Here is a 27,898-nt window from a genome sequence, read left to right as displayed (position 1 = left end):
TTGACGAAATCATACGAAGAATATAACAATGGTCTTACAATTCCCGGGGCATTACTTTAGGTCAATTAATAAAAAACATTTTCATTAGTAAAACAATTATCTACTTGAATATAATAATTTATTTTGTCACGTATTATACAAGTTAGTACTTAATAAAGAAAATATGAAAGAAAAAAAAAACATTCATTTTGTGTTCTCCTCGTCTTCTGAACTATGATCATCATCCTCACTACATGCTTCGCTGCTTTCGTCTTCCGAAGAGTCTATACTCAACTGAGCATTCAACCGATTCGTATTAATAAACATATCATCATCCTTATTATCATTCTTCTGATCCTTTTCTTCACTAAACTCTTTCGGCCACTGTCCTTCCTCTTTGATGTATTTTATATGGTGTTTATACAAAATATGAACTATTTCAGCTTTCACTTTATCACCCTCCTCTATTGGTTCCACCACTACAAAGTCTCCTCGCTTAATCCAAACATTACGTCGAAACTTCGTTGGCATTGAAGCTAAGAACTTCTCTCCATCTGAGTTCTCCACCTCATGCAAGTTGTTGCCCCGCCCACTCACTACACGCACAATCTTCTGGTTGGAGGATGGCAAGATGAAATCATCCAGAACCTCTTTAACCACGTGCTTTCTTTTTGTTGCCTTTGACATTATTTGAATTCACCTGCAATTACAAAACAAAATTTACAATATAAGCATATTTCCATTTTGCACAAAATAAATAATCTTATATAATTACATTTTATATACCTAGTTATATCATAAATACTGTCACAAAGTTTGGAGTGGCCCTGTAGGCATCCGGAGTGGTATAGTGCTGCCATCTGTGTATAAAGCGCAAGATGCATGTAGTGTGTGTTTGACTCTTCATGACATACGTTGATATTATACTGAGTTCTGATGGAGTGGGGCGATTACGAAAATCGTGTAGCAGTAATTGCATTACACAAGGTCGGGAAGACAGCAGCTGAGATTTTCGACCTCCTGAAACCCCTACAAATCAGCAAGAGATTCGTGTATCGCGCCATACAGCGATACACCGAGACTGGAGACCGCGCAAGGAGTCCAGGTCCAGAAAGCAGTCGCAGCAAGAATCCGAAGAAATCCTGTTCGAACACAAAGTGTGATGGCTGCTGAGATGAACATCAGCAGCAATTCCATGTCTCGTGTGCTCAGAGTGATCTAAATCTACGGGCGTATAAGAGGCGGACTGGTCACTTTCTGACCCAAACATTAATGTTGCAGCGGGTCCTTAAATCAAAGAGACTGTTGCGGCGTTACGCCAACAATCTGTACAGAAATATTTTGTTCACTGACGAAAAGGTGTTCACAATTGAGCAGGTCTACAATTTTCAAAATGACCGTGTGTATGCCATGTCATCTACTGCAGCTGCTGAGGCAGCTCCACGGGTTCAGAGGGCACATCATCCTGCCTCAGTGATGGTTTGGTGGGGAGTGAGCTACTCAGGCACAACCGAGCTGCATTTTTGCGAACAAGGTGTTAAAACATCTGCCAAGGTGTATCAGGACACAGTGCTAACACATATAGTGACACCACTCTCTGCTACCATGTTCCCTGGAGAAAGGTGGACCTTCCAGGAGGATTCCGCTCCAGGCCCCAAAGCGAAAACAATCCAGGACTGGCTGGCACGGAACGTCCCCCACTTCATTTCTACCGTTGATTTGCCTTCTAGCAGCCCGGAACTTAACCCGTTGGACTACAACCTTTGGGCAGTCCTTCAGGCAAAGGTCTGCCATAAATGGCATCCATCTGTCGACAGTCTGAAACAATCCTCACCCCGAGCAGTGAACAATTTTTCCATAGACGTGGTGCGTAATGCCATTGACCAATGGCCGGACAGACTTCGTGTCTCCATCAAGGCCGAGGGGGACATTTCGAAAAATGATTCGTGCGTCAGGTGTACAACATATCAGTGTAAAACAGGACCAAAATAAATTGTCTTGGTCTTAATATTCTCTGTGTTATTCACATTCAAACTTGTGACAATATTTATGATATAACTAGGTAGATTAACTCATTTTTTCTATTAAATTACTGTTTCGTTAGCTTTGTACATTTTCTTTCTTAAAGCACAATCTGTTTTCTATGTAATTTACACAAATGACTTGTTAATCTTTTAAAAATATCAAAGAAGTACTACTGCTGGTATTTATTTAAAGATTACCTGAAATACCCGTTCCACTCATGATAATAGGTTTACGGAAATTATTTCTAAGCTATATTTGATTCCTCTCCCATTGGAATCCTTATTTAAATGTGAATTGTAATAATTTGAAGCCCTAGTTTGCTACTTTGACACTGCACGAGCGTGTAGAAGGATAGCGTCTTTTACTGAAATTCACGGCTCTATTACTCTAAATGTAGTTGAGTCTCAGTCATAATTTTTTGTGAGATATTCCTATTTGTATAAAAAAAAATCTGTAAAATTTTCAGTTGTTTTCATTCCGTCCCTTTTTAGATATTGACCTGAGAAAATTGGCGTTAAAAGTCTTTCGGCCATTTTGGAAAAGATCTAGAAAAAGAAAAAAAAAAGGAGTGCATTTTCAATACTAAAGGTTATACTGCAGGTAGTTATATAAGTATTCAATACAGAAATAACGTATCATTAATGAGTCTCCTTTCCTTCACAAAACTAATGGTCTTTAAAATTAACGACTGATACACTTTTTCCGAGTTTTTACAGTAAGGAGTTTCACTGACTTTCTTGCATGATAGAAAACTTAAAATAATGTATAACTGAAGTTCATTTCATGCTGATCACACTGATTTTTGAATTATTCTGATATCTTTAAAAATAGCTTGGCAATTAAACTTTCCGGAAACCACGTTTTTTATTAAAATTTGCCCAACTGCCATTTTAAAAGTGTCTGCCAGAAAAAAACTATGGCATATATTTTTTTTCAAACAGCGTTTTGTGGCTATCTACCTGTAGGGAACTTATGATAAAAAAAAAATCAGGAAAATAAAAAAAAAAAAATGTTGGCAACATTGCCTGGGTGATTTGAAATGGATTGACCCATGTACTGTTCATCAAAGATATAAAACGTGAAGAGACATACAATTCTCCATGGATTTGGATCGATTATTCGATTACTACTAAAGAAACGAAACTGATATTAACTTTTAAATTTGGAATATGTATAAATTTTTACTAACACCGAAATTTTCAATGGGAACGCCCACCTTCGTCAGTGTTTATTTTTTTAAAAGCAGTGTCTGTTTATTTTTTATGCTGATATCGAGGTTCCCATTTAAAACTCCAGCATTAATAAAATATTTAGACGCAATCCCGACATTAAGTTAATGATTAATGAATTCTCCAGGTTCTAATTCATCGTATATACTATCTTTATAGTGACTTTGTACTTTCTTTTTCTTCTGGAATTTACGAGGGCTGTCCAAAGAGGCCCAGACGTTTTGAAATAAAAAGTAACAGAATGAATAAACTAAAATGTATTATACACATCTGAAAGATACACTCTTAATTTATTTTTCCACATAATCGCCAAGCAAATTAAGGCACTTATCATATCGTGGCACAAATTTTTCAACACCGTCGCGGTAGAAATCTCCCGCCTGCGGTCTCAACCACTGGCTTATACCAACCAGCATGCAGTTCGGCGTCAGTATCAAAGCGTTGTGTAGCGACTCATGTCTTCATCACTGGGAAGAGGTGGTAGTCGCTCGGCGCCAAATCCAAGCTTTATAGTGGGTTATCGAATACATCCCATCCAAAATCATCCAAGAGCTCTCGGGTATGCTTGACCGTGTGTAGACGTGCTTTGTAGTGAAAATACAACACCTTTGTGTTAAGTTTTCCCCGGCGCTTTGCTTCTGGGTTTTTGCAACAAAAACCTAATCACAGAACGCATCTCATAAGAGGCGGGATTTTCCATACCAGCGCAGATTGCAACACGTCACAGAAAGCACAGTAAGAGCGTCACAGTCCTTACGCTACAACAGCTGGATGCGTACTGAGAATGGCAACGTTCTGACATGAAGATGGCGCCTCTAGCCAGCCCACTGCCAAGATAGGCCAAAACGTCTGGGACTTTCTGGACAACCCTCGTATTATTATTATTATTATTATTATTATTATTATTATTATTATTATTTTAGCTCCAAGACTGTATGAGACGTAACATAGAGAATAAAGTGAAAACTAGAGTCCTCATACTCCCACAGGAAATATCGAATCAGTGTGTCTAAAACAATTTAATTGTCATTGAAGACTGAGTTCACGTAAGTTATCTTTCAGATAAAATATGTATTATTATTTCTTGACATAACTTACCTAAGCGTACAAGATATAACGTTTATAGAAACATGTAAATATATATATATATGCTTAAGGCATGATTTGAATCACTTATTCTCTCCTCCACTATATCTATATATACTGGATGTATCAAAGGTCTAGGGCTATAGTCCATCTGCATTGTAAGTAAAGATACGAAAAAATGAAAAGGAAAAGAAGTTGATGGAAATAGTTGGTTTTCAATCTAAAATGGTGGAACTTTTCCAATTTCACCATTTGTTTGGGTTCCAACACTAGTGAGGAGACGCCCTATAAATGAAAAAGTAATGTTGCCAGGCAGGCTTTTTCATTGGGTTCTCACCATAGTAATAATACAACGTTGTTGGGAAACGGATTTAAGTGACCTAGATTCCCTTATATAATATGCTCATTCACCGTGTCATTTTTGTGTGCTCTTACGTTCCGTAACAACAGCCTGCTGAACTGGAAACACTACCTTTTTATTTAGCATATTGTGCCTTACCAGTGAGGAGCCCAAACGGAAAATTTCCATTATTTTAGATTCAATATATATATAGCAGGTAAGGAATGAAATAAGTATTACACGTGATTATACAGGGCGGAGCATTTATCTTGAAACTTTAAAGCTAATGGCTAAATAGTGATGAAACTTTGAAGCATGCTAACATCGACACGGAAAGGTTATTCAAAATACGCTGTAAAACCACACGATTAACAATGTTAGCAACCCAACATAAACTTAGCCCTTTAAAAAAAAAAAAAAATGCATTACGTCATGTTATTACTAAATTCAAATGTACATATGAAATGAAAACTTACAGTAACATCTTTATTATTGAGCACTACAAACTAAGGAGGGTACAGTATGTCAAACATGCGTAAACGTATACATTGGGACAGAAAGAGAGGGCTCTTTTTCCAGGAATTCTAAAAACTCTGTCCACCTCTCTGGACCTTTCCTTATTAGTCTTCGCGACACGTGGTAGAAATTTATGATCCCTTCTGGCTAAAAACCAATGTTGCCTCGATTCCTTTTCTTTCTTTCCTTTTTTCTAGTTGCTGAAAATAGGAAGGAAAGCTTTCTCCTTATTTTGCTGGACTTTTAACTAGACAAGTTGATCGGAGGTACGACAACACTGAGAGCAGTGACAGCTTACACGCTCGCGAGGACTAACCGAGGGTTGTGGGGGTGAAAAGAAGCAGTGGTTGGGGAAAGAGCCCTTTAAAGCTGTCCCGATGTATACACACTTTAGAGACTTCTATAACAGTAATATCGCACATGAGAAGGATGTGTCAATTCACAACATCGGAAGCACCTTAGTGTCGGAACTGCGAGAGTCGTTTCAAAAGTCTTGCACACAGCGCATGTGCGACCGTTTGAGTGATATGATCAAATTCAATTTTATGTCAGTTGGACGGTGTTACGCATCAACTGACCAAGCGCCATTTTGTGATTTTCGAGATTTTTACATCAGTGAGTGGAAAACAATGTAAATAATGTAAAAAAAAAAAAAAAAAAAAGTTTGAAACCCTACTATTTGTTTAAACGTTGAGGAAAAGCTATTCGACCAAGCGCCAAGTACTGGATCGCAATGGGAACATGTTTTTATTTCCTTCAATATCTCAGAACCGTGTTTTGGCGCTTGATCAATTGATGTATAACACCGTCCAGTTGTAAGTTAGAGTTTGAAACCCTACTATGGGTTGTGTCTGTTTGCTGATTCGCGTGGCTGTATTGTGAGAAATTCAGTGTTAAAATGAAAGGTGAATCCGACTCAAGTCGGATTACACATAGTGGCCAGCGTTCCTATATCAAAATCGAAACTCTATGTCGAAAGAATCCAACTGAAATTTACAATGCTTTGCTAGAGGTCTATGGAAATAGTGTAGTGGATCGTAGCACTGTATCACGGTGGTCAGCTCGTTTCCGTGAAGATCATGTAAGCACTGAGGATAACCCAAGAAGTGGAAGACCATCAACTACAACAGACTACACCTCTGAGATTATTGTGAATGACAGTTTCAGAGAGGATCGACGAAAAACATGTGAGGAAATTTTCATATGAGGCCAGAATGTCTGTTTACAGTTCAAGTTCTGTTTCAGTTTACAGAATCATTATTTAAAAGTTAAAGATGAGAAATATCGCTGCCAAATCAGTTCCGCATGATCTGAGTGAAGAACAGAAAACATGTTGCAAAAGAATCGCAGAATTGCTTCAACGTTACCGAACAGAAGGCTTGCCCACCATATAGTCTTGATTTGAGCCCATCAGACTTCGATTTGTGTCCCAAATTGAAGGAACCACTCCGTTGAAAACGTTTCAATACAATTGATGAAGCTTCCAGTGAGGTGACCCGAGTGATCAGACAGCTCAACAATGAAGATACCCTACCTGGAATACAGAATTTACCAAAACTTTGGAAAGCTGTCATATGCAAGAATGGAGATTATATTGAAGGTCTGTAAAAGTATTTTGTATAATAAATTATTTACTTCCATAATGTCTTTCAGTGTGCAGAACTTTTGAAATGACCCTCGTATGACATGTCGTATTTGTAACAAGTAGGAACAAAGTTACAAGGGATCGAAACTTTTATTTTCTTCAAAGGATTTTTAAAAAATGCTTCGAAAGTATCACTAAGTATCACATTCAATCACCTAAACCATTTCCAATAAACGTACAGATAATAACACCATTTGCGGTAATTTGGTATCTCAACCCGTTCCGGAGATATGAAAAGCACGGGTAGAGATCAATTATCAATGGGATGAGATTGAAATTGGGATTCGTCTGAAATAACATTGTTGCAGGGATTTTTTTTTTAATGTAAGTTTCATCTGCATCTATAGCACTACAGCAATAGGTTTTGGCAGTTCTAATTACAAGTTCTAGCGATTTCACAGTTTTAAACAGTGTTGCAAACTTTAACAATATTCATCATATCTCCTGAAGAGGTTGAGGTATCACATTGCTGTAAACGGGATTATAATCTCTGTGTCTATTGTAAACCATTTATGTGGTTGGACATCATACTTATCGAAGATCTTATCGAAATAAAATCTTTTTAGGAAAGAAAAATTTTCAATTCTTTGTAATTCATAGAAGTACGTCATGTAATAATCGTCGTATTCGACACTGAAGTACTTCCGATGTAATATGACCCACCCTTCTCACTTTCGTTGCTAATGTTGTAGCGGCATTCAAAATTTGGATGTTTGTGATACTGTAGCGTCTTTAGTTTGCAACACTGAATAATAAATGTGGTATTAGTTCTTGCAGATTTGAAATATGAAATAATCTGGCGTAGTGAAATTAGAGAGAGAGAGAGAGAGAGAGAAACTATAAGTTTATGTTGTGCTGATAACAGTGTTAAGCGGACGGGGGTGCTGCAGTGTATGTCAAACACTGCCCCTCCTAATATATGTACCGTACAAATTATCTACTAGTTTGAAAGTTATTAGGATGTTTCACGATAAATGATCCACCCTGTAGGGAAGTTAGACTCACTACTAATGTTGGTGTATTGAACGGAAACAGTTGTTGGGCAGTAAATGTATTAACTGTGAGGATGCCGAAAAGAAGAAACACGAAACACATCGATGCATTTTGTTGTTTCGAATTGTGAAATATTTGTATGGTTTATCAATGTCGAAGGATTGTAGAATTTGTGAATTATCTAGATAAAAGTACACGTGTCAATTTAGTAAATGAAAATTTACGAAATGAAATCTTTGAGTTTTACGTCCCACGGTTATGCCGGTTAGGCTAAAGGAGACGGTGAAGATGAGAAATGAATGAAATGGTGGAATGAAGAAAGTGGGAGGATATTGGAGAACCACTAGAAAACCCACGTACACGCTGTTTGTCCACCACAAAGTTCATTTGGCGGGGGCTGGGATCGAACCCGGGTCCCCAAGCACCAGAGGTGAACGCTCTACCACTCAGCCACCGCGGCCTTTAAGTGGCAATTTAGTTTTGATTATTGATGTTATATAGTGGTTATAGAATACAGGTATAGTAACCTGAAATTGACATATTTGTGGATTAATGAAGTTCTAGTTATACATGTTACCTCGATTGGGGAGGTGAATTCAGATACTACAATAGCAATCAATGTCACAGCACTGATTGAATTATTAGAGACAACAAGTGGCGACAATTGAAATTTGAACCCACAACAACGGACAGAAATTTACAAATGTCATATCTGGAACCTTTCGAGCAAGAAGATGATGCTGAAACGTTTCAAGCACTTCAGCAAAGCGAACACCATTAGTGAAAATGCTGGTAAGCATATTTCTTTTTTATATTGGCAGACAGACATACGAGACACTGAAAGACGCTGTAGTTTCAAAAAAAATTCTGAAATGGATTTCAACGAAATGAAAGAATTATTCAGAAATAATTAGAAAAAAAAAACTTCTAATTTTATTGCAGAACGTTATAGGTTCCATTACCTTAAACAACAACTGTGATAGCTTTCTCAGCACTTCATTTTCCAGTTACGTAAACAAGCTAACTTACGTAAATTTGGACTGTTCTTAAATGACATCTTACGAGACCAATTAGTATCCGGAATAGGAAGTGAACTGACTAGGAAAAAAAATGTTACCAGTTTCTAATTTAATATCTACCAAGGCACTCGAGGTTATGAACCAAATAGATCTGCAGAGTAACAATTCCACCTTCGTCGCCATTTGTTGTCTCTAATGGTTCGATTAGTGCTATGACATTGATTGCCACTGAAGTAACTGAATTAACTTCCCCAATCGACGTAACATGTATTACTAGAACTCCATTAATCCACAAATATGTCAACTTCAGGTTACTACAGCTTAATTGTATAACTGCCATATAACATCATACATCAATAATCCACACTAAATTGTCACTTCTCCTTTTATCTAGATCAGGGTTTCTCAACCAGGGGTCGCGAGGTTTCATGGGTTTCGCGAAGATAAGCGGAAGAGATAAATATGATTAGAATTAAATACCGGTAAATATTTTTAAATACTATTTTAAATTTTGTTCTGATAGGCACATTTTTATATATACTGTTAAGAACAACAAAAATAGGTCCACTAAACATTTTCAACAGGTGCAGAGTTGTTTAAAAATCAAATTAAATGAAAGAATACAATTAAAATTGAAAGCTAACGAAATACCTGAGCATGGTGTGATTTCACTAGTGCGGAAATTTTCGGTACAAACTTCGTGACACACATTATCAAGTCATTTAAAATACTCAATAACATTTTTTATCAACTGTCTAAGTTTAAAAAACCAAAATTAGAAATCACTTCATTTTTTTAATCATATGACCCAAAATTAAGGGAATTACGAAGTTTTGAAATTTTCAAACGGCCTCCATTTTGAAACAATATGGTGGATCGGATTCGATGTTTGTAATATGAATGAACTGACCAAATTTGGTTTTAATCAATTAGCTTTTAGGGAAGTTACTGTATCCACTACATACAAGAAATGAATTCTACTATTATAGAAATAGATGGATATCGTGAGATCTCCCCAATAGGTATATTAAAAATCCCACACAACCTTATTACAAACCAGAAATTATAAGTAGGTCGCTCGCAAGACAATGTGATAAAACATAGGTCGTGATAGGAATTAGGTTGAAAGACACTGATCTAGATAATTCATAAATTCTACAATTATTAAGCCATTCAAATATTTCACAATTCGTAATATCGTCGACGTGTTCCGTGTTCCTTCTTTTCGGCATCCTCAGTTAATAAAACATTCAATGTCCAACAACTGTTGCCGTACAATACACGAACATTAGTACTGAGTCCCTACACACCCTGTTTATAAGGCAAATATATGACCCTTTTCTCACAAATGCTGTTGAACATAATCTAAGGGTTAAGAGAGGTTAATCATCGCAGGTGAAGGTACATTTCCTCCTCCACAAGCCAGGAAGCAAAAGTCATCTGTATATTTCTGTTTACTGCAGCACAACAAATATTGAATTGCTCTTTGAAAAGTTGATTTTAAGTTGCGTCATTTCTATTAAAAAGCAATATAAGTCCTATGACAAAAATCATTTTTCGATGCCAACTCTATATAAGACTGAGACTACTGTTTAACATAAGATGCTAAATGATCGAAACTACTACGGTTGTTCTAAATATTCAGCAACATAAATACCTTCTTCTTATCCTTTTTATACATCTCTAACCTTCCTCCAGTTTTTTCTAGAGCCGAATAAATATCCACACTTTCTCCAGCTTCAATTCCATATCCTAAAGACAATCCATGCGGATTGGACGGAGTCTGACAATCCATGGTCACTTCTTTCCGTAGAACTTTATCAACATCCACTGAACTGAAGAAAGCAACCGACTGCGGCAGGTCGTTGATGCCTAACTTGAAGGAACAAAACGATCGAGTCAGGAGATTTGTTATATGCAGAGCAAGGGCAGCCTCGTATCTGTAGGGCGATGGCACCAAATAACGAACTTCATCATGAAAACTTAAACAGAAGCGCGTTCCCGGAAGATAGTCATCAATCAACCAACGCATGCACACTAACATGAGATGCAGAAAATCCACCGCACTGCTTTGTACGACCCAATTGACTCTCGTTGGAAGAAAATCATCGTCCACCTGTTCTGGCTCCAATGCCCGACTTATGCGACTGCCTAGAAATGGTGTAGAAGGATATTTGGATTTGCCAATTTCTTCAAGTCTGTTAAACATGGCAGATTCAGTGCCTCCGGTCCACAATGGCTCATTGCATATATCGTCAATATTCTTATGGTATGTTTTACAGATATCGAACACCTCCCGCCTTGAATACGCCCTATTTTCGAAAATAATTTCCTCGCTATTTACTTCACTGAGAAATTCACTTTTCAAATAATAAATCCTCTGACCTTTCGTATAGCTGAAGGTATTCTTGGCTTTCTTCTTGGCTTCCGCTTTCGACATTGTTGGGTTAAATTGTAGAAGAAGCTGTTCTGCAAACTGTTGTCCAGCGCCATAGATTCTCGCGTAATTAATAATTTTGGCCTGATCTCTTGATATTCCAGCGGCCATAGCAGTCATACTGTGCATATCAGTGTTCTCACTCTTTTTCCCTTGCAACGTCATCCATCCAAGCGCAGTGCATCCATGAAAACCAGCGAAATAAGCATCACCAATTACTGAAGCTATCCACAACTCCTGTGAATCGACATCCGCTCCCACGATATGATAGGACGGAGGAGCCTGCACAACAGCTCGTAACTCAGAGCCAACTCTTTCTGGATATGCATTGGATGCAGTTAACCATGTCGGCTCAACTGCTCTTCGAGTCAAAGTTCCACAAACAATCACCTGAGGTAGAATAGCACCATACAAACCATTTTCATCAAACTGAAGATCTCGTAACACTCTTCGTGGAAGCAACTTCTTCTCCAGCAATACAACCAACTGAGACTTGATACGTTCCTGATTATTACGCCAATACGTCAACATTTTGCTTATAGATAGCACTTTCTTTGCCAGGCCTCCTGCGCTTGTGCTCAAAGTATTATCTGAAACTTTATTTAAAAAGTCTTTGGCCAAGGGATTTCCAACTCTCTTACGTGGGCCATCCTTATGAGGCAGCTTATAGAATGGAAGGCCATCGATGTCCTCGTAACAAAATAATCCTGTATCCTTGTACTCTGCCTCCTTCTCTTTCCTTTGTTTATTAAACTTTCTTCTTGCTTCATAGTCTAACACAGCTGTCTCCATGTTCTCACGAGATACACTTTCCTCCTTTATATCTTTCGCTGGGACATCAAGACTCATTGTTATCAAAGAATTGACAACTTTACTTGTTATATACTTCTTATCATCCTTCGTATTTTCTGTGGGTTTCTCTGGTATCTTCTCTTCTTCAATCGAGTCGCTCACTGGGACAAAGAATCCCCAGCCGTATCTACTACTGAACTGCAATGGGTACTTCTTCTCCCATGTGAGACGCAACAGTTTTGGTACAATTTTCATTGAGGTACTTATCAACTGAGGACCAGGCTGCCATTCCTCTGTATGATGGTTAAGTCTTGGACAAAGTTTCCTATACCACAGGGGATATCCTGGAAGATGAGGAAAGTTCTTCGGTAACATATCTCTTGTTGCTTCAAGATACGCGAACTTTTCTTCTAAATATTCATTTTCCTTATCATCATCATCTACAGTAGTAGAGCTAATATTCTCGACAGCAGGCAGCTCATCCGGTTCTTTCTTCCGCAGTTTGGTACTTTTCTTCAATTTCAATTCCTGGGACGACCAATCAAGATCCCACAACCAAGGATCAGCCTCGTATTTCTCCTCGTGGAAATATGAACACGCGTTGTCTGCCTGCTGCATTAACAAGAATTTCACTTCGTTTTCTAAATCTTCGTAGGTATCATCTGCATCCCGAATGTACCTTTTCCAATTGGAATTCACAGGTAAATAGGCAGTGCCCAGCTCAAGCATCCCTGCAAAGGTAACTGGATGAGGAAAGCGTTCAAAAAATATCGGTAACACTTTCTTTAGAATATCGTATGTTGATATCACATCTTGAGCACAATAAGTGATAAGATTCTGGAAATCATTTCTTATGTCTGCAAAACTGCCAGTTAGAAATATATCTCGTCTTTCTTTACTTACAGGAGTCCCACAATACAACTGGTGAACATCGCTAAGATTATTCAAGGAACTAAAGTTCATCCACGATGCATCATCATCTCTTATCATATCTTCCGTTTCAACTTTAGTTTTATTTACACTAACTAACTGAGCTCGCTGGTAGCTTGTAATACCGCTCACTGAAACGTGTAAGGACATTGTATCCAGAAATCTCATTTTGGTTCCCTCCAACCAATACTGTTCTTTAATTCTCGCTCGGTCAAACGCTACATTATGCCCTACAACAATTCTTGGAACAATATTCTTGGCTGACGTCGGAGTCTCCGTGTGTTCCGACTCGAGGGGAATCATGTCGTCCGAGGTAATTCGGTGTCCAACAGGAATATGATCGCTGAACATATGATGACTGACCCACGAATACCAAGCAACATTGGATACAGCTGTGGCTATCGTAGGAAGCTCCCCTTCACTTCGACAGACTTCCACATCAAATACAATAGCTTCTTCTTCAGGATATGGCACAGAGAATCGCGTTCCATTTGGAAGGTATTTAGTCCAGCCTGGCTTAAATTCCCATTCCAACGGTATTTCAGGAATTCCCCGATCAATTAAATCTGTTGCTAAATTTCTATACGGTTTTCCTTGCATATCAGCAATAATCCTGAAATGTTCACCTATATCACTGCCATACAATTTCGGAAGTTTAAAATCAACGTCCGGCAAAGTAGAAGTCTCTTTGTGAAGAAGACCATGAACTTTCAAGTGTTCGCGAGCTTTATTAACATTTTCCACAACACAATTATTATTACAGTTCGAAAATACTTGTTCAAAAAGACTCCTCGACAACATTTGAATTTGCACACTGTTTTGTCTTAACGGCGTGTCGTGATTTTTATCACAGTATGTGTCAGAAGATAAATGTCCAAAATGTTTCTTCGTCTCAGATCTTGCTTTTTCCCTTTTAATTGCGATGTCACTATTTTGTTTACGAGAATTGATATCAGCAGAGGTTATTGGTGTTGATACCTTAGTACAGCGACTTCCTGAATTTGACTTAATTTCCCCATTTTTCTTCTTTATACTATGTGAATTTCCTGAGAATATTGTATGACACGTAGAACGAGGAAGAATTTCTGTCTCTCTCAACTCTTCCTTTGAGTTCGAATTGCATTCCTGATGTTTACTTATATTGTTTGAAATGTTGACAGAAAATAACCTGGCAATTGTTTGACTAGAAAATAGTACTAAACGAGTTTTATTACGATTTAAACTGTTTACACTCATATTTATCAGAACGCAACTGAAGACGTTTCCTGCATTATCTTTGTCGTTCCTGATATTAGTCTTAATTTCTGTACATTCATTTTTGCCACTAACACATTTCACTGATTCATGTCTTACACACGCTGCAAAAGGCAATTCATTTCCAATTGTTACCGGGTGCCACCTCAATGATTCTCACAGGTAATACCATAACCTCTTCTTGCCACAAATATGGTTCTTTATTTCAATAATACAGACAACTCGAAGATATTTCTTCTGAGTCCAACGCTGCTGTTCCTCGTCTTCTGCTTGGCTGCATTGCTTACTTCACCAGAGAAGCTACAAAAGCAGCAGGAAATATGTATTAGATACTATCGTCTGTTATCCTCTTTTCTACATTACATAAATACAATCCAAATAAAGTTCAATCATATTCACATCGCTTTTTTTTTCAGTATCTTTTCCAACATTTTAATTTACATAACGAAGTCAACTAAATGTATCTAACAATAATCACATTAACTAAAATTCTATATAATCACTTTTTAAGTTTTTTAAGGCTTCCTCAAGAAGCCACTTAAATTCACATTACTCAGAATTTTAACATTTGTTCTTGACGGGTTCCGAAGTTGCTCGTAGCAAGACAGGAAATAGATTATGGATGTAAGTACTGTAGTCATTTCGTTCAATGATCAAGTTATGGAATAGCAGAAGGTATCATGTGGAAAAGTACATCAAGTGTATCAAGATCAGTAAATTATATAAAGACGCTAGCGGTGATCTATGTTTTATTATATGTGAGAATTGGTCCTGTTCTAGTTTCAAAACGTACATTTTTACAAAAACTATTTTGGAGAAATTGTCTTTTAAAAAATCCCTAATAGTTGTATCTACTTGTGTTGTACCATTCGAATTAAAATACAAAACCTGTTATTAAAATACTATTCGAAGGCAATTATTGATATCCAGAATTTGATTCTCACATACAAGACAGAAAAGTTGTCGTTATATTAAACATTGTCCTGGCCTTTCTTCAAATATGACGCATTAAAAATATGACTGATGATTGGAGACAAAGTTTCAATGTTGAAGTATTATTGTCACATTCATACAGCACTTCTTTCTTCTTAAGTCAGCAATATTTCGACTGGTTCAACGTAGCTTTCCACTCTTCCTATTCCGAACCACAGTTTTCATTTCCATGCACTTTTTCGTCCCTATACTATTTAGTGCGTATATTTTAATCTCAGTTTTGTCATATTTTACATTCTATCATTCCTGCCATAGCTAATAAGAATGATTCCTCCATGTCTCAACACGTCCAATCATCCGATCTCTTCTTTCCGAAACATTCTTTAGTATACTCCTTTCTTCACCTATGATTTCTACTACCGGTACTGTCTCATTTGACACCATTCATTTAGTTTTCAATATTCTACTATTACTATATTTGGAAGTCTTCTCTTCTTCGTTTATCCTTCTGATACAGTCCATACATCACACTCCACAAATATGTTTTCATCAACCTTTTCTTCAGTTCTATGTCGATATTTACGGTCAGAAACTCTTCTTGCTTCCACACGCCTTTTTCTCCTGAGCTATTCTAGATTTTACAGCTTGTATGCGGATATTATCGCTTGTCACTTTACTCCCTAAGTAACAGGATTCCTGTAACTCTTCCACCACGTGACCTCTTATTTTGATCTTCATTTTTATTGTTCTTTTCTTTACCACCTGGTAACTTTTGTTTTACTCTTGTTGTTCTTCAAGTTAAGTTAAATTTGTTGCTAAGCACTTGTTGCATCACGTTTAGATATACCTCTTACTTTTTCTCACTGTCTGCCAACAGCACAATATCGTCTACAAATCTAAGCGTGTGTATTTTCTATCCAATAACAATTATTACTGAACTGTGAGTGTCCTTGGTTTATTTTATTGCTTCTTCAATATAGAAATTAAATAAATGAGCATCCTTCCTCGTCCCTTTCTTCTCTTTCTCCTTCAACTTCATCTTTTTATCTATTTATTAGTACAGGTTGTAACGCACCATTCTGTCACAATTATTCGGCCCCAGATGCACAACGCTTTTTTTTTTTTTTTTTTAAAAAAAAAACCTATAACTTGCATTCTAGACAGATACACAACAGAAAGCGGTATGGAACACATCTTCCACATGGCAAGATATCTAGATAACAACATTATAGGTAAGTAATATTTTATTTACACAGATATCCTTCCTCCTACGTAACTATACCACTCACTCCTTTTATTCACAGGTAAGTACATAACATACAGTTAAGGTTCTTTAGGTCACTAATAACCGGAGCAGGACGTTTGGGCCCAAAGCAGTCCACGATGACCTTGTTCGTTCTTAACTGGTCATTGAGAACTCTGTCATACTGTCATACACATTCCACATCCTTACTGGAAATAATGCTGTTCTTTTGCCGCCCAATCGTATCGTTCCTTTACGTTAAATATATTATAAAGAACAAAAAAGACATATCATTGGGATGTCACAGACTGCCTACAGTAAATTTTATTTGGCCTATTCTTCCTATTTCAATGTATAGCTAGTGCCTATTTTTATAAAATCTGAAATAACTTTCTGTTAATACAATAGTCTCAACTATCCGGCCTAGATCAAATAATAAAAAAGCATTCAATAAATACTTCCTGAATCACACATATCATTAAAAATACCATTTTTATTCCAAAAACAGCTCTTATTCGTTTCTTCTGACCTCTTGGTACTTATTATATTGGTATAATTTACTATAGAAAATGAAAATATGTACAGTATTGTACACATTTTACGGTAAATTTAATAAAAAATCAAGTGCACAGTACAGTATGAATATATAGTCACATCTTTAAATAAATAAACATTAACGAAAAGTTTTTTTTTTTTTTTTTTTTTTTTTTAAACACAAATCACATGTCTTTATGTCTTATTTTATTAAAAGAAATTATTCTTTTAAAACTATGCCGCATAGTACGGAGACCGGACAGTCAATAGTTTGTTACGATTTCTTCCGATTTCTTTTCAACTGGTACAGACAAGTTGTGCATCATATGCAAAAACTTCGCTGCGTTCAGGATGTTATTTTTGGTTTCTGCAAAATTATTTGCGGAAGTTTTTCGAAATTTGCAGTACTTAAACATTTGGGCTCTAGTTATGAAATATACTATAACATATGTAGATAGGTAAACGTATTTGGATAAAAGGTTTTCCGCCCAAACGACCGCGTCCAAATCTGCCGTGTCGCGACAAAACGCTGTAACTTGAGTTACATTGTTTCGTCACTATAAGCATTTTGGAATTTCCCGCCACCGATATTTATGTTCACCAGGCCCAGCATTGAGCTGAGTTAAATACTTTTGAAAATATACCAAAGAGAATTTCGATGTAAGTAGGAAATTAGCCGGTCTATAGCGACTTTACGGCTCTTTTTCTCAAAACTGCTCCGCCAAAGTTACAGCGTTTTGTCGTGACAGGGCAGAAATGTCATGGACCCCCAATAATAGCTTTGTAATAGTAGTTGTTCTAGTTAGGCGTAAACATAGGAGTAAAATACGTAATGATTATCGCTCAAATATCCGTTACTAACAGGTAAGTATCCTGTAAAAAAAAAAAGTACACAGTCGCTGGCTGTCTAATCCGTTAATATACGAGCGGTGGATTTCATCTTATTTACTTCCTAATTGGCAATGTCCACGATACTTATATTCATATATGGTAGGGCTATTCTTACACTCCTACGTTTTCTCGTATCAAGTATGTGACAGCTACAAGTACGTAATCATAATTTAAATCCAGCAAACTCCCTTTTACTTAGCAGATAAAGTCCTATAAATAATATGATATAGGGTAGCAGAACGTTCTTCCTCCTAAACTCACAGAGATACACATTACGAAGTAGGATGCCTTCACCACAAAACTACACTTTTATTTTAATATCTATCCTCACGTATCTCGAATTAGACTATCTGTAATATTAGTAGTATGTGAACCTATTCAATTCCCTCTGTATACATCTGTGGGAACTGTGATGGATCTAGGCTCATTTTTTTGAACTTAAGTCTCTGAAAGGATTTCTAGGTTTTTGTAAACGGAAGTGCATCTAAGTTATGCCTATAAATATAACGTTTTCTTGGTAAATTTCGACATAAATAAATAAATTAAAAAAAAAAAAAACTCATCTACTTGTTTTCAGTGGCCACTACAAGAAATAATTTCTATCTACTTTTCTTTAGGGCAAAGCGAAGCCAGAGGAACCGAGCTGATGCGCATGTGTAGGGTGCAGATACAAAGCGACGGTGAGAACCAAACTTCTTTACAAACTAGTCACTATAATAAAGGTCTCTCCTTCCGTAACCGATTTCACATAAATGTAATTTTCGCTTAAATTTACAGTAGACTTCCGAGTATCCGGTCTAATGTGGCGGAAGGGCAGGTCGGATATATATATATATATATCAGGGTTGACAAAAACCATGGTTTTTATTGAAAAAAAAAAAAAACAAAAAACAAAGTTCTTTTGGTTTAAAGGTTTTTATGGTTTAAATAATTTGCTGTATGTATTTATTAGGGATGGCCACAAAGTTCCGATTCCGCGAGGAACCGGTTCTCGGAGATCCGGTTTTCAGAACCGGTTCCAGACCTGGATCTGAAAATCCGGTTCCAGAACCGGATCTTAAGAACCGGTTCCAGATCTGGTAACCCGGTTCCAGACCGGATCTTAGGAACCGGTTCCAGATCTGGATCTGAAAGCCCCCTAAGACCCATAAAGGAAGCACAAAGTTTACCTTCAAAAATAATGCAAAGAGGACCATGCACTTGTGCCTTCCCCGCATAGATCCGCTTGTGCCCCCAGAAAAAAAATTTTGGTCCCACCAGTGGGTGTTTAGCCAAATGAGTTGGCCAGTTTGCCTATCTAGCCAATGAGTTTGCCAGTTACCCACTTTATTTAGCCAAATGAGACAAGCTGCCGCCGCCTGGGCGCCTGCCTGTCGCTTCCACCATTTCATCTAGCATACTGTTCACAGCTTGCCAGCAGCTCGCGTTTAGCGTAGGGATGGTAACAAAGCTTCGGTTGCAGCGGAACCGGTTCCAGACCTGGATCCGAAGAACCGGTTCTAGGCCTGGATCCGAAAAACCGGTTCCACCAGGAACCGGTTCTGGCCATCTCTAGTATTTATATCACATATGGAGAGAAGTAAGCTTGTTTCGCCTTAGTGTTAGTATGCAACAACCGGGTTATGCTGGAAGGGGTCACATAAGCTTAAAGCGGGATCCAAACCGCTTCTCGGCTTACATCCAAGAGAAATTGTCCTCCATTTGAACTCGAAACCCCAAATGCGATACGTCTGCCGACTCACTCACGGACTCCCGATAAAAATAAATTGACTGATCTTTACATATTTGTTAATATAATTGTCAAGAGTCATTAGTACAGAAGGATAAAAAGATAAACAATTGTACAAGTGAATCCATTATACAGAATTACATATGAACAATTTCAAAGTACTACAGAGTACAGAAGAACTAATTTAGTCCAAGTCAGTTCACTATGACTTGTTAGTCTAAGTTAAAGAAATATAACGACTTACGTTGCATATCAGTAAGAAAAGTGAATAAAGATAAGAATTATTTGAGTCCACTTCGGCTCTGACCCATTTATACATAAATAGTTACCAAAGATTCATATTATTTCAATAATTGCCTCTCGTGGGGTTTGTATGACCCCGTCCCCAAAAAAGTACGGCATTTCGATTATTTTATCAATAGTAAACATTAATAAAACGAAACAATGTTTATAATTTTCCTTTGGTTGCATAACAATATTAACAAACTATAAAAAAAATCACAAAAGAAACATCCATAAAGTTACATAAAAAAGTTGCTTTTGTAATATAATCTCTTTGAGTAAAGAATGGAGAATTTAGGTCGGAATAAAGTACGAATAATATATGAGAGTGAAACGTGATAACCCACAAATGTGTGTGTTCATTAATATTTTACGGACATTTTTCGTTTAAACCAGTTTTTTTTTTTTTTTTTTTTTGAAAAAAACAGCTAGCTTAAACCAAGGTTTAAACCACCTTGGTTTAAACCAGCCAACCCTGATATATATATATATATATATATATATATATATATATATAAACGCCGGATAAGCCGGAGTTCTACGAAATTATTTCTTTATGAACATTAAGCATACCCCAAGAACAAATAACAATGTATCCTTATAACATACTGTACAGTTACAATCAGGAACAGAAGCAAGAATACAATATTGAGGTCCGTTACACACGGGCGAAACAATGAACGAAGGAGCAGAATGCTGCTCTTTTCCCGGTACAACTTGTATTTTGCACACGACACGTAGAAGGATCGTAACAAATGCTAGCTTCCAATGCCTTGGCAATGTTGCCAATGAAACGCCTTGCCCTCATCATTTAATTACGATAAAAGAACACTAGGCCGGATTGTCACGAGCCGAATACTCGAAAGTCTACTGTACTTTGATATTTACAGATTATCGCAAGGGTACCCAAGGTGGGAGGAGGGGGAGAAATTGGGGGCTCGGTTCCCTAAACAACTTTCTGGATCTCGCAAATGGATTTCTACTGTTAGATGTTTATTTAAATTAGATATATGTTTGTTTTAATGCTTATCAGTTAACTTGCGAGAAAGTGTCGGTAGTCAAAAGTTTGACTATTTATAGAACTGATACTAAAAAATAAATAAAAGAATTATCATGGAAACACGTTTTTGTGTTGCATTCAGAAAACAAAGTGTTCTTTGCTAAATTGTGCTTCTGAAATATCGCAGGCATTCGTTGATACAGTACATCTTGGTTCTTAGTCTCCATATATACATACTTTAGAGAAAGAAAGAAAAACTACGTGACAAGGTCCAATCTAGAGTTTTATATGATTGCTGATAGAAAGGGACGCCCGCCCCCAAGTCTGAATTTCAGATGTTGCGAGCAGTAATGCAGATTTCGAAACCCTTTGCTGAGCAAAGTCCGTAGAAAAAGTTTGAAGTCATTGTACCGAATAAATACGGACTTTGATCACCATTTCTATTGACCGTATGGAACTATAGGCCTATATTGCTCTCTCGTATATTTTTTGGCTTACAATTCTGGAAATAGGACCTAAGCAACTTTCCAGTTTTGATCATCTATATTTCCTCCGTATTTATTCGGTGTAAGGACCTCAAACGGTGTAAGGGCCCCAAAAATCTGAGATTCAGGGTGGGGTTCGGGGCCTCACCGATTCCCCTGTCTAGCGGCTGTCATATGAAACTATCCTACGCCATTTCACGTGGTTTTAGTTACATTTATTTCGGACTCTTGACTGCGAAGATATTATGTTTTGAAATAGAATTCATTTGTGAGCAAAAATGAACCTTATTAAAAATGGACGTGGATCCATTGTGCTCTGAACACCCCAAATATTACTTTTCTTCAATAAATTATTAACTTGAAAAAGCAACCAATTACATAGGCCTGCAGAAAATATTCTAAGTTAACAAAACGTGAAGTGTGTTTCAAATATTACTTTTCGAAAATGTATTATTTTAAAATAATTTTATTAGCATCAGTGTTCTGAAATAGTAATCAAATTTTGCAACTAAAATCTTACCCCCTCTACGAAAAGTGAGCTTAGCCCCTAAGGGCATAACTAGGAAAGTTTCAGAAACAGTAATTCCGAAATAACTTAGGGCTAAAATAACCGCACAAGCGTATTTCTAAAAAAAAAATCTAGCCTTAAAGCATGTAATATGACTCCCTTTGCATTTGAAATTTTTCGAATTGCAATCAAAGATAGCCGCCAGGATGCTTGATAGCACCATCTGATTTATCAGACCACTTTCAAGTTTCATCATTCTCCCTCAACCCATTCTCAGCACACAAGGATGGTGAGAACTTTTATTCACCATGTATATTGATAGATTGTGTGAAATCTTTATAGTAAGTAGACTTTAAAATCTACCTAAAAAGCTTATTACAACCAAGTAAGTATTTATTACAGTTACTGGCAAGAGGGTGTAATAAAAGGGGTCGTGATACGAAATAAGCTGAGAATTACTAATTTGTACTGAAATATTCTGTACTCACCACACTGTAGTCTTAACCGGGATAAAATAAATGAAAAGGTCGGTTGCAAGTACTGCCACTATTCAGCCAGTTCCGACCGGTTCGCCAGAACCGGTTGTTCAAATATTTCGAGCTCGCAGAACCGTTTGTTATACCCAGACATAACAGTAAATTTTACCCAGTTATACTCAGGAACAGTACATTTTAGTTTAACTATCTTTGTTTTTAGAAATTCTCACAGCTAGAGGATTAAACATATGATTCCGTAGCACAAAGTATAAGCTATGTCCCTCCCCCAAGGAATATACCGTAGTCGGGTCAAGACTTCACTTAGGAACTAATATGTGCGCTATCCAAAAATACATGTTTTAGAATCCTCAGGTAGTCACGCAGTAATTTTTATAGAAAGAGTTTGGCTATGGACATATAATTTGAAGTACTCACAAACCACCTCTATAAAAATTGTTGCTGATGTATCGCAGGATTCTCAAACCTGGATATTTGGATAGGGCACATATTAGTTCCTAAGTGAAGTCTTGACCCGACTACGGTAGGTCCCATAGTATTTTTTCATGTTTTCGGCAGCCTATAACTCCGAAAGGAAGCATTTGTGTACCCAAGTTGTCTATACTTTTCTCTTATCTTGGTGTTAGGAATCACCTTCCAGACGTTGTCGATGTTGTTTTCAAACACCCTATATAGTCAATGCATGATGAGTTATTGATGCCTTCACATTCTGAAACATTACTTTTACTTCACTTCAAGTAAGTCCTTGAAAAAGACTTGCCCTCCCGCCCCCAAGTAAAACTTACTTAGTATAACCATGAGAATATGTCTGGTAGTTCACTCATTATATCCAATTCCAGTATTTACACAACGCAATCGGTCTACGCGTACTTATCTCTCGGATACTTCTCTGGTTGCACGTCAGGGGTAAGGAAATTGTCTTCACTTTCGCATATTATGCACAATGATTTCCTTATTGAGGATTCTGTGGTAACCCCCATCCCATTTTCTTCCCTCGTTTCCCTTTAACTACACACTTCACTTCAATATCACTACCTCATGGCCTAATGTGTGGATAAAAGCATACGCTTCGCAATAACTTTCGCGCTATCCCACTTTATGGTGGCACACTTATATTAATGAAATATGAACTTCTTTCAGTAAGACGTGCACTCTTACCACCTCAGGAAGTGTTTCTTAAGGGAGGAGTTGTATTAATAGGTGCAGATTGACTTTCGGAGGGCTGCGTATGAATACAACGTGTGGACATATGACATAAAAACAAGTGCAAAAAAACATGAACTAACTTATGCTAGGGTGCCATTTAATTCACGAATGCTATTCAAACGAGATAGGTTAGATGCGCGTCAAGAGGGAGCCGCGCGCGTCCGTAGGGTGCAAGAACGTATGGATGATATATACACACAAACAATAGTAATAAAACACTATGTGGCCTTTCGTGTGGCACAGCCTTGCGACATTTCCATGATTTCTTTGCAGGGTAGGCAAAAACCATGTTTTTTATTGAAAAAACAAAAAAAGTTTTTTTTTTTTGTTTGTTTGTTTAAACCACGTTCTTCTGGTTTAAATACTTTGCTCTATGTATTTATATTACATGTGGACAGAAATAAGTTTGTTTCGCCTTGGTGTTATGCAGCAACAACACGGTTAGGCTAGAAGGGGTCTAATAAGCTTAAAGCGGGATCCAAACAGCTTCCCGGCTTACTTCCGAGAGAAATTGTCCTCCATTTGGACCCGAAACCGGGACTGATTGGCCACAAATGCAATGAATCTGCAGACTCACTCACGAAGGACTCCTGATAAAAATACGTTGTACTGATCTTTACGTACTTGTTAATATAATTGTCAAGAGTCATTTCAGGACAAAAAGATAAACAGTTGCACAAGTGAAATCATTATACAGAATTACATATAAATCGGGAAACTCCCGCGTTACCCATTGGGAAAATCATGTTATTACTTTAAATACAAAGCAAATCCTGTTATTGCTTTGCACATAAAATCTAAAGTCAACGTATCATAATCAGTACGCTAAAACTGAGGTATTAAATTCCAAATTTAGTATGTAGATATCATTCAATAAAATTAAAACCAAGTCCAATCCAAGCTAATGTTGGAAGCTACGTAGGCAGTCGATAAATTCTGCCAATGTCTATCAATACATTTAGGCAACCTTTGCTTCTTTATAAAGCAACAAGCATTTAGGAAAGCAAAAATTGGCTTCGTTTCGTATGTTTAGTCTTAACATCTTTATGTAATACCGAGGTTATAAAGACGACTTTCGCTTTAAAGTGACATCCAAACCGCTACTTGGTTTACACATGAAATAAGGGTTGTGGTTCGACCGAGAAGTGAACATGGAACCCATGATTAAAATGTGAAAAGAAGAATACATTAATGCTGATGGTTTGATATGTGGAAATGTCACCATGAAGTTCACACGATTTAAATCATTTTTCGTTCTTTTTTTCTTTTTGGTTTAAACCAGTTGGATTAAAAAAAAAAAAAAAAAGCTGGTTTAAACCTGCCAACCCTGTTTCTTTGTACACTTTGTACACTGCATTCACGTAGTACTTCATTTCATCATGGCTTGTTTATGGAGTACTAATGCTAAAGAACACCTTTGCATTCCGTATTTTTACCCCAGTATATAACTAGAATCCCGATATATTTTGATTACTTCTACAATTTTGTTCTGAAATCAAAATTTTTCAAATTTATGCCTCCATAAAATAGAATAGCACCGAAATGCCATTAGATATTTTTCTATAAATTTTTACACATCTACTGATGCATAAACGGTGCTGGTCAAGCTTAGGCACACCACATTTTGTAAACTTTACTGGTAAAATTCAAATAATCCGTATTGAAAGACATGTTTCTAACAAATATCTGAAGGCGGCAGAAATAAATAGTCAGCTACACTTTTTGTTTACAAGTGTAATACCATTTCAAGTGCTTTATGACAGTTCAAGTGCATATGAAAGATGACTGTATTCCATCAGCGGAGTATCTCTTCACAATATACGTAAGATATTTCGTCACTAGTATGAAGCCATTATAAGTTCTATAGGAACTTGTATTATTGCGAAAACCCTCAGTACTTATACTCACTCTGGGTTAAGTTTAGAGTTACCCCTCCGCTTTTTATAAAAATCAGGAGAAATGAGGTAAGAAATGATAATTTTAAGTTTTTATTTGATGTTTAGGAATGTAAGTTCGGCAGGATAGTTATGTTTAATGCGAGAAAAGATATGTGAAAATTAGTACTATTTGCCGGATGCGGAAGGTTTCAGCAGCATGGTAGTTATAAAATATGGCGAACAAGTGTAACGGATGCGCAAAAATAATGAAGAAAAGCTTTTAAATTTTTGTGAAGCCCATGGAGTACTGAAGTTACGTGAAATGTAACAATTTTTAATACTTTAAGCATTGTTTTTTGTATGTTGGAAAGTCCAAGGGCACCTTCAGACTGGAGGGGCAACTCTAAACTTAAGCCCTCACTCGCATACCCACACTCTCTAACAAGCATCATGGTCCCAACGCACCTCCCTTAGAACGCACTTCATTGGACCCAACTGCTTTACACTGCCCTGACTCAGGTAGCATTCGTGCTTTTAAGTGGTCCTAGCGCAGGTACGTAATATCGTAGTCATGATACATAACGTAACCTAATATTTTTATTGACATCCTTGTTCATACGCATACTCACCATCATTGATACGCCATCATTAGTAGAGGTTTGTTTTTTACATTTTAACTCCTATAGCATATTTCGTGACACATTATTTACATGCAAACGATAACATCCTCTTAAAGTGAATGCGCGCTTCGGGTTTCTGATTGACAAAATTTCTACGTTCTGAACCCTAAAAGTAGCAGACCTACTCTGCGGTACAAATGCCATTACTTCTAGTGAGCTTTTGAATTTCATCTATGCTAAGTAGGGTATTGTCAGGTCGCCTAAGAAATCTTTTGGAAGAAGGAAATTAGTAAAATAATTATAATTTTCCAAAAATTATTTTGAACGGTGTGCCTAAACTTGACCTGCACAACGTAGATGACACCATAAACTACGTTCTATCTTAAAAAGAAATGAATTTTTAATTCATTTCCTACGCAATCAACTTTAACTTCTGCGAGCATTATGTGATAAGAAAAAAGGACAGTAAACATAACTTACCTCCAAGTACTTTATCATAAAATTTGATACTGTTACAAAAACTTTATAATGTTCCAACACGTATATCCTTATCCTAAACTGTGTAGGTGTAGCTATATTTCTATCATAGAGTGCATGCACAGTGCGTCGTGCTTGAAAACAGTATCACCATATGACTACCATTACGTGTGTGCCACACGGTGTGGCTTTCCCAAATGTGAATATTATCGCTCCGTTTCTTTCGAAGCTTAAGTGCTAGGCAACAAGAGAAAATTCCATGCTTCAAGGCAGGTTCCAAGGGAGATAGGATACCAGTGGCGGTTCTACACCGGGGCCGGGGGAGCCTGGCTCCCCTCCCCCCAGTTTTTTGCTGTGAAGATAAACTAATATCCTCAATTGTCTTTCAATATTTAGGATAATTAATATTTATTTCGCAAGAAGTATAATGCTATCGATTCTTGAACATGCAATGAAGTGTATAGTAAGTTTCTTCTATAAACATGGGGTGGGGGAAGGACTCAGTATGTTAGAAACTGCATTTTGTTGTGTATTAAATGATTTTGTAGTTCTTAGAACAAGTTTCAAGTTGTTATTTTATTGTGTTTTGGTTATGTAACACAGTATTTCTTCTTTTTAGAACATTGTAGAAGTCTTCACTATCAACAACGTTGTGTTAAAGGGAAGACCACATCATCTGAAAATTTAATTTATTGCTTATACACAATGCGGTGCTATATCGAAATTATACCACTAGTAGCTTATACCGAAAACGACAGAACGCTAATCGTTGTCCGACTTACTTCTTATGATAAAAATAATATAGGAAATTCTAGTCTGACCTACAAATAAAAAGTAGAAATCGAAGTTGGCGTTGTTTTTTTAAATCATCTTATTTAGGTCTAAACTAGTGTTAAATTATACCAATATATCCAGTGTGGTATTTATAGATTCTTGTGTATGTAAAGAGAGGGACTCTTAATGCAGTTTTATGTAGGGTAAAATCCAATCAAGTCTGGCAGCTAACTATAAATTTCCGTCTGTAAATTCCATGAATTCCATGTACCGATGAGCTTCTCTGTAGTTTGATGGTTAGGACACTACAAAAATAATAGATGTAAAATAGACTTTCATTATAAAACAATGTTCCCTCCATTATACTGCCCCCCCCCCCCGATATAAAAAAACCTTTTATGTGAGAGGGATAAAAAGTAAGCAAGGAGGAATTTTCCCCTTCCTTCCGCTAAATTCCACCTTGAATATTCACTTTGTTCTTTCGTTTTTATGAAATTTGATTTACGTTTTATAACTACATTGCACTGTACTGTTTGGCAGCAGAAATCTACACCGTATATAACGAGAGAGTAAAATATAGTATTCAAAAACACATCAACA

General features: G+C 36.9%; 2 protein-coding genes across 2 annotated transcripts; both read right to left on the bottom strand.

Annotated features, from left to right (window-relative positions):
- Positions 1 to 183: 183 nt before the first annotated feature.
- Positions 184 to 510, bottom strand: LOC145662831 (putative RNA-binding protein EIF1AD). The gene has a single exon (XM_081728740.1). It carries the CDS (start codon positions 508 to 510, stop codon positions 184 to 186), a length of 327 nt encoding a protein of 108 aa, XP_081584866.1.
- Positions 493 to 26,798, bottom strand: PolG1 (DNA polymerase gamma, catalytic subunit tam). The gene is made up of 3 exons (XM_081727612.1): positions 26,528 to 26,798; positions 10,490 to 14,545; positions 493 to 679 (listed from the first exon to the last, which is right to left on the bottom strand). Exons 2-3 carry the CDS (start codon positions 14,225 to 14,227, stop codon positions 632 to 634), a joined length of 3,786 nt encoding a protein of 1,261 aa, XP_081583738.1. The 5' UTR covers positions 14,228 to 14,545; positions 26,528 to 26,798; the 3' UTR covers positions 493 to 631.
- Positions 26,799 to 27,898: the final 1,100 nt, after the last annotated feature.

This window comes from Thermobia domestica, chromosome 10 (assembly GCF_964235325.1).
Source record: "Thermobia domestica chromosome 10, izTheDome1.hap1.1, whole genome shotgun sequence".
Classification (NCBI taxonomy): domain Eukaryota; kingdom Metazoa; phylum Arthropoda; class Insecta; order Zygentoma; family Lepismatidae; genus Thermobia; species Thermobia domestica.
Note: the sequence above shows the minus strand (reverse complement) of the source record. Positions and strands in the feature narration are given on the sequence as shown.

Coding starts and splice junctions, on each gene's coding strand:
- LOC145662831 (XM_081728740.1), bottom strand. CDS start 510: ATGCCAACGAAGTTTCGACGTAATGTTTGGATTAAGCGAGGAGACTTT.
- PolG1 (XM_081727612.1), bottom strand. CDS start 14,227: ATGAGTGTAAACAGTTTAAATCGTAATAAAACTCGTTTAGTACTATTT. Junction 680..10,489: donor ATAAAAAGGATAAGAAGAAG/GTATTTATGTTG, acceptor TTGTAATTGCAG/GTGAATTCAAATAATGTCAA.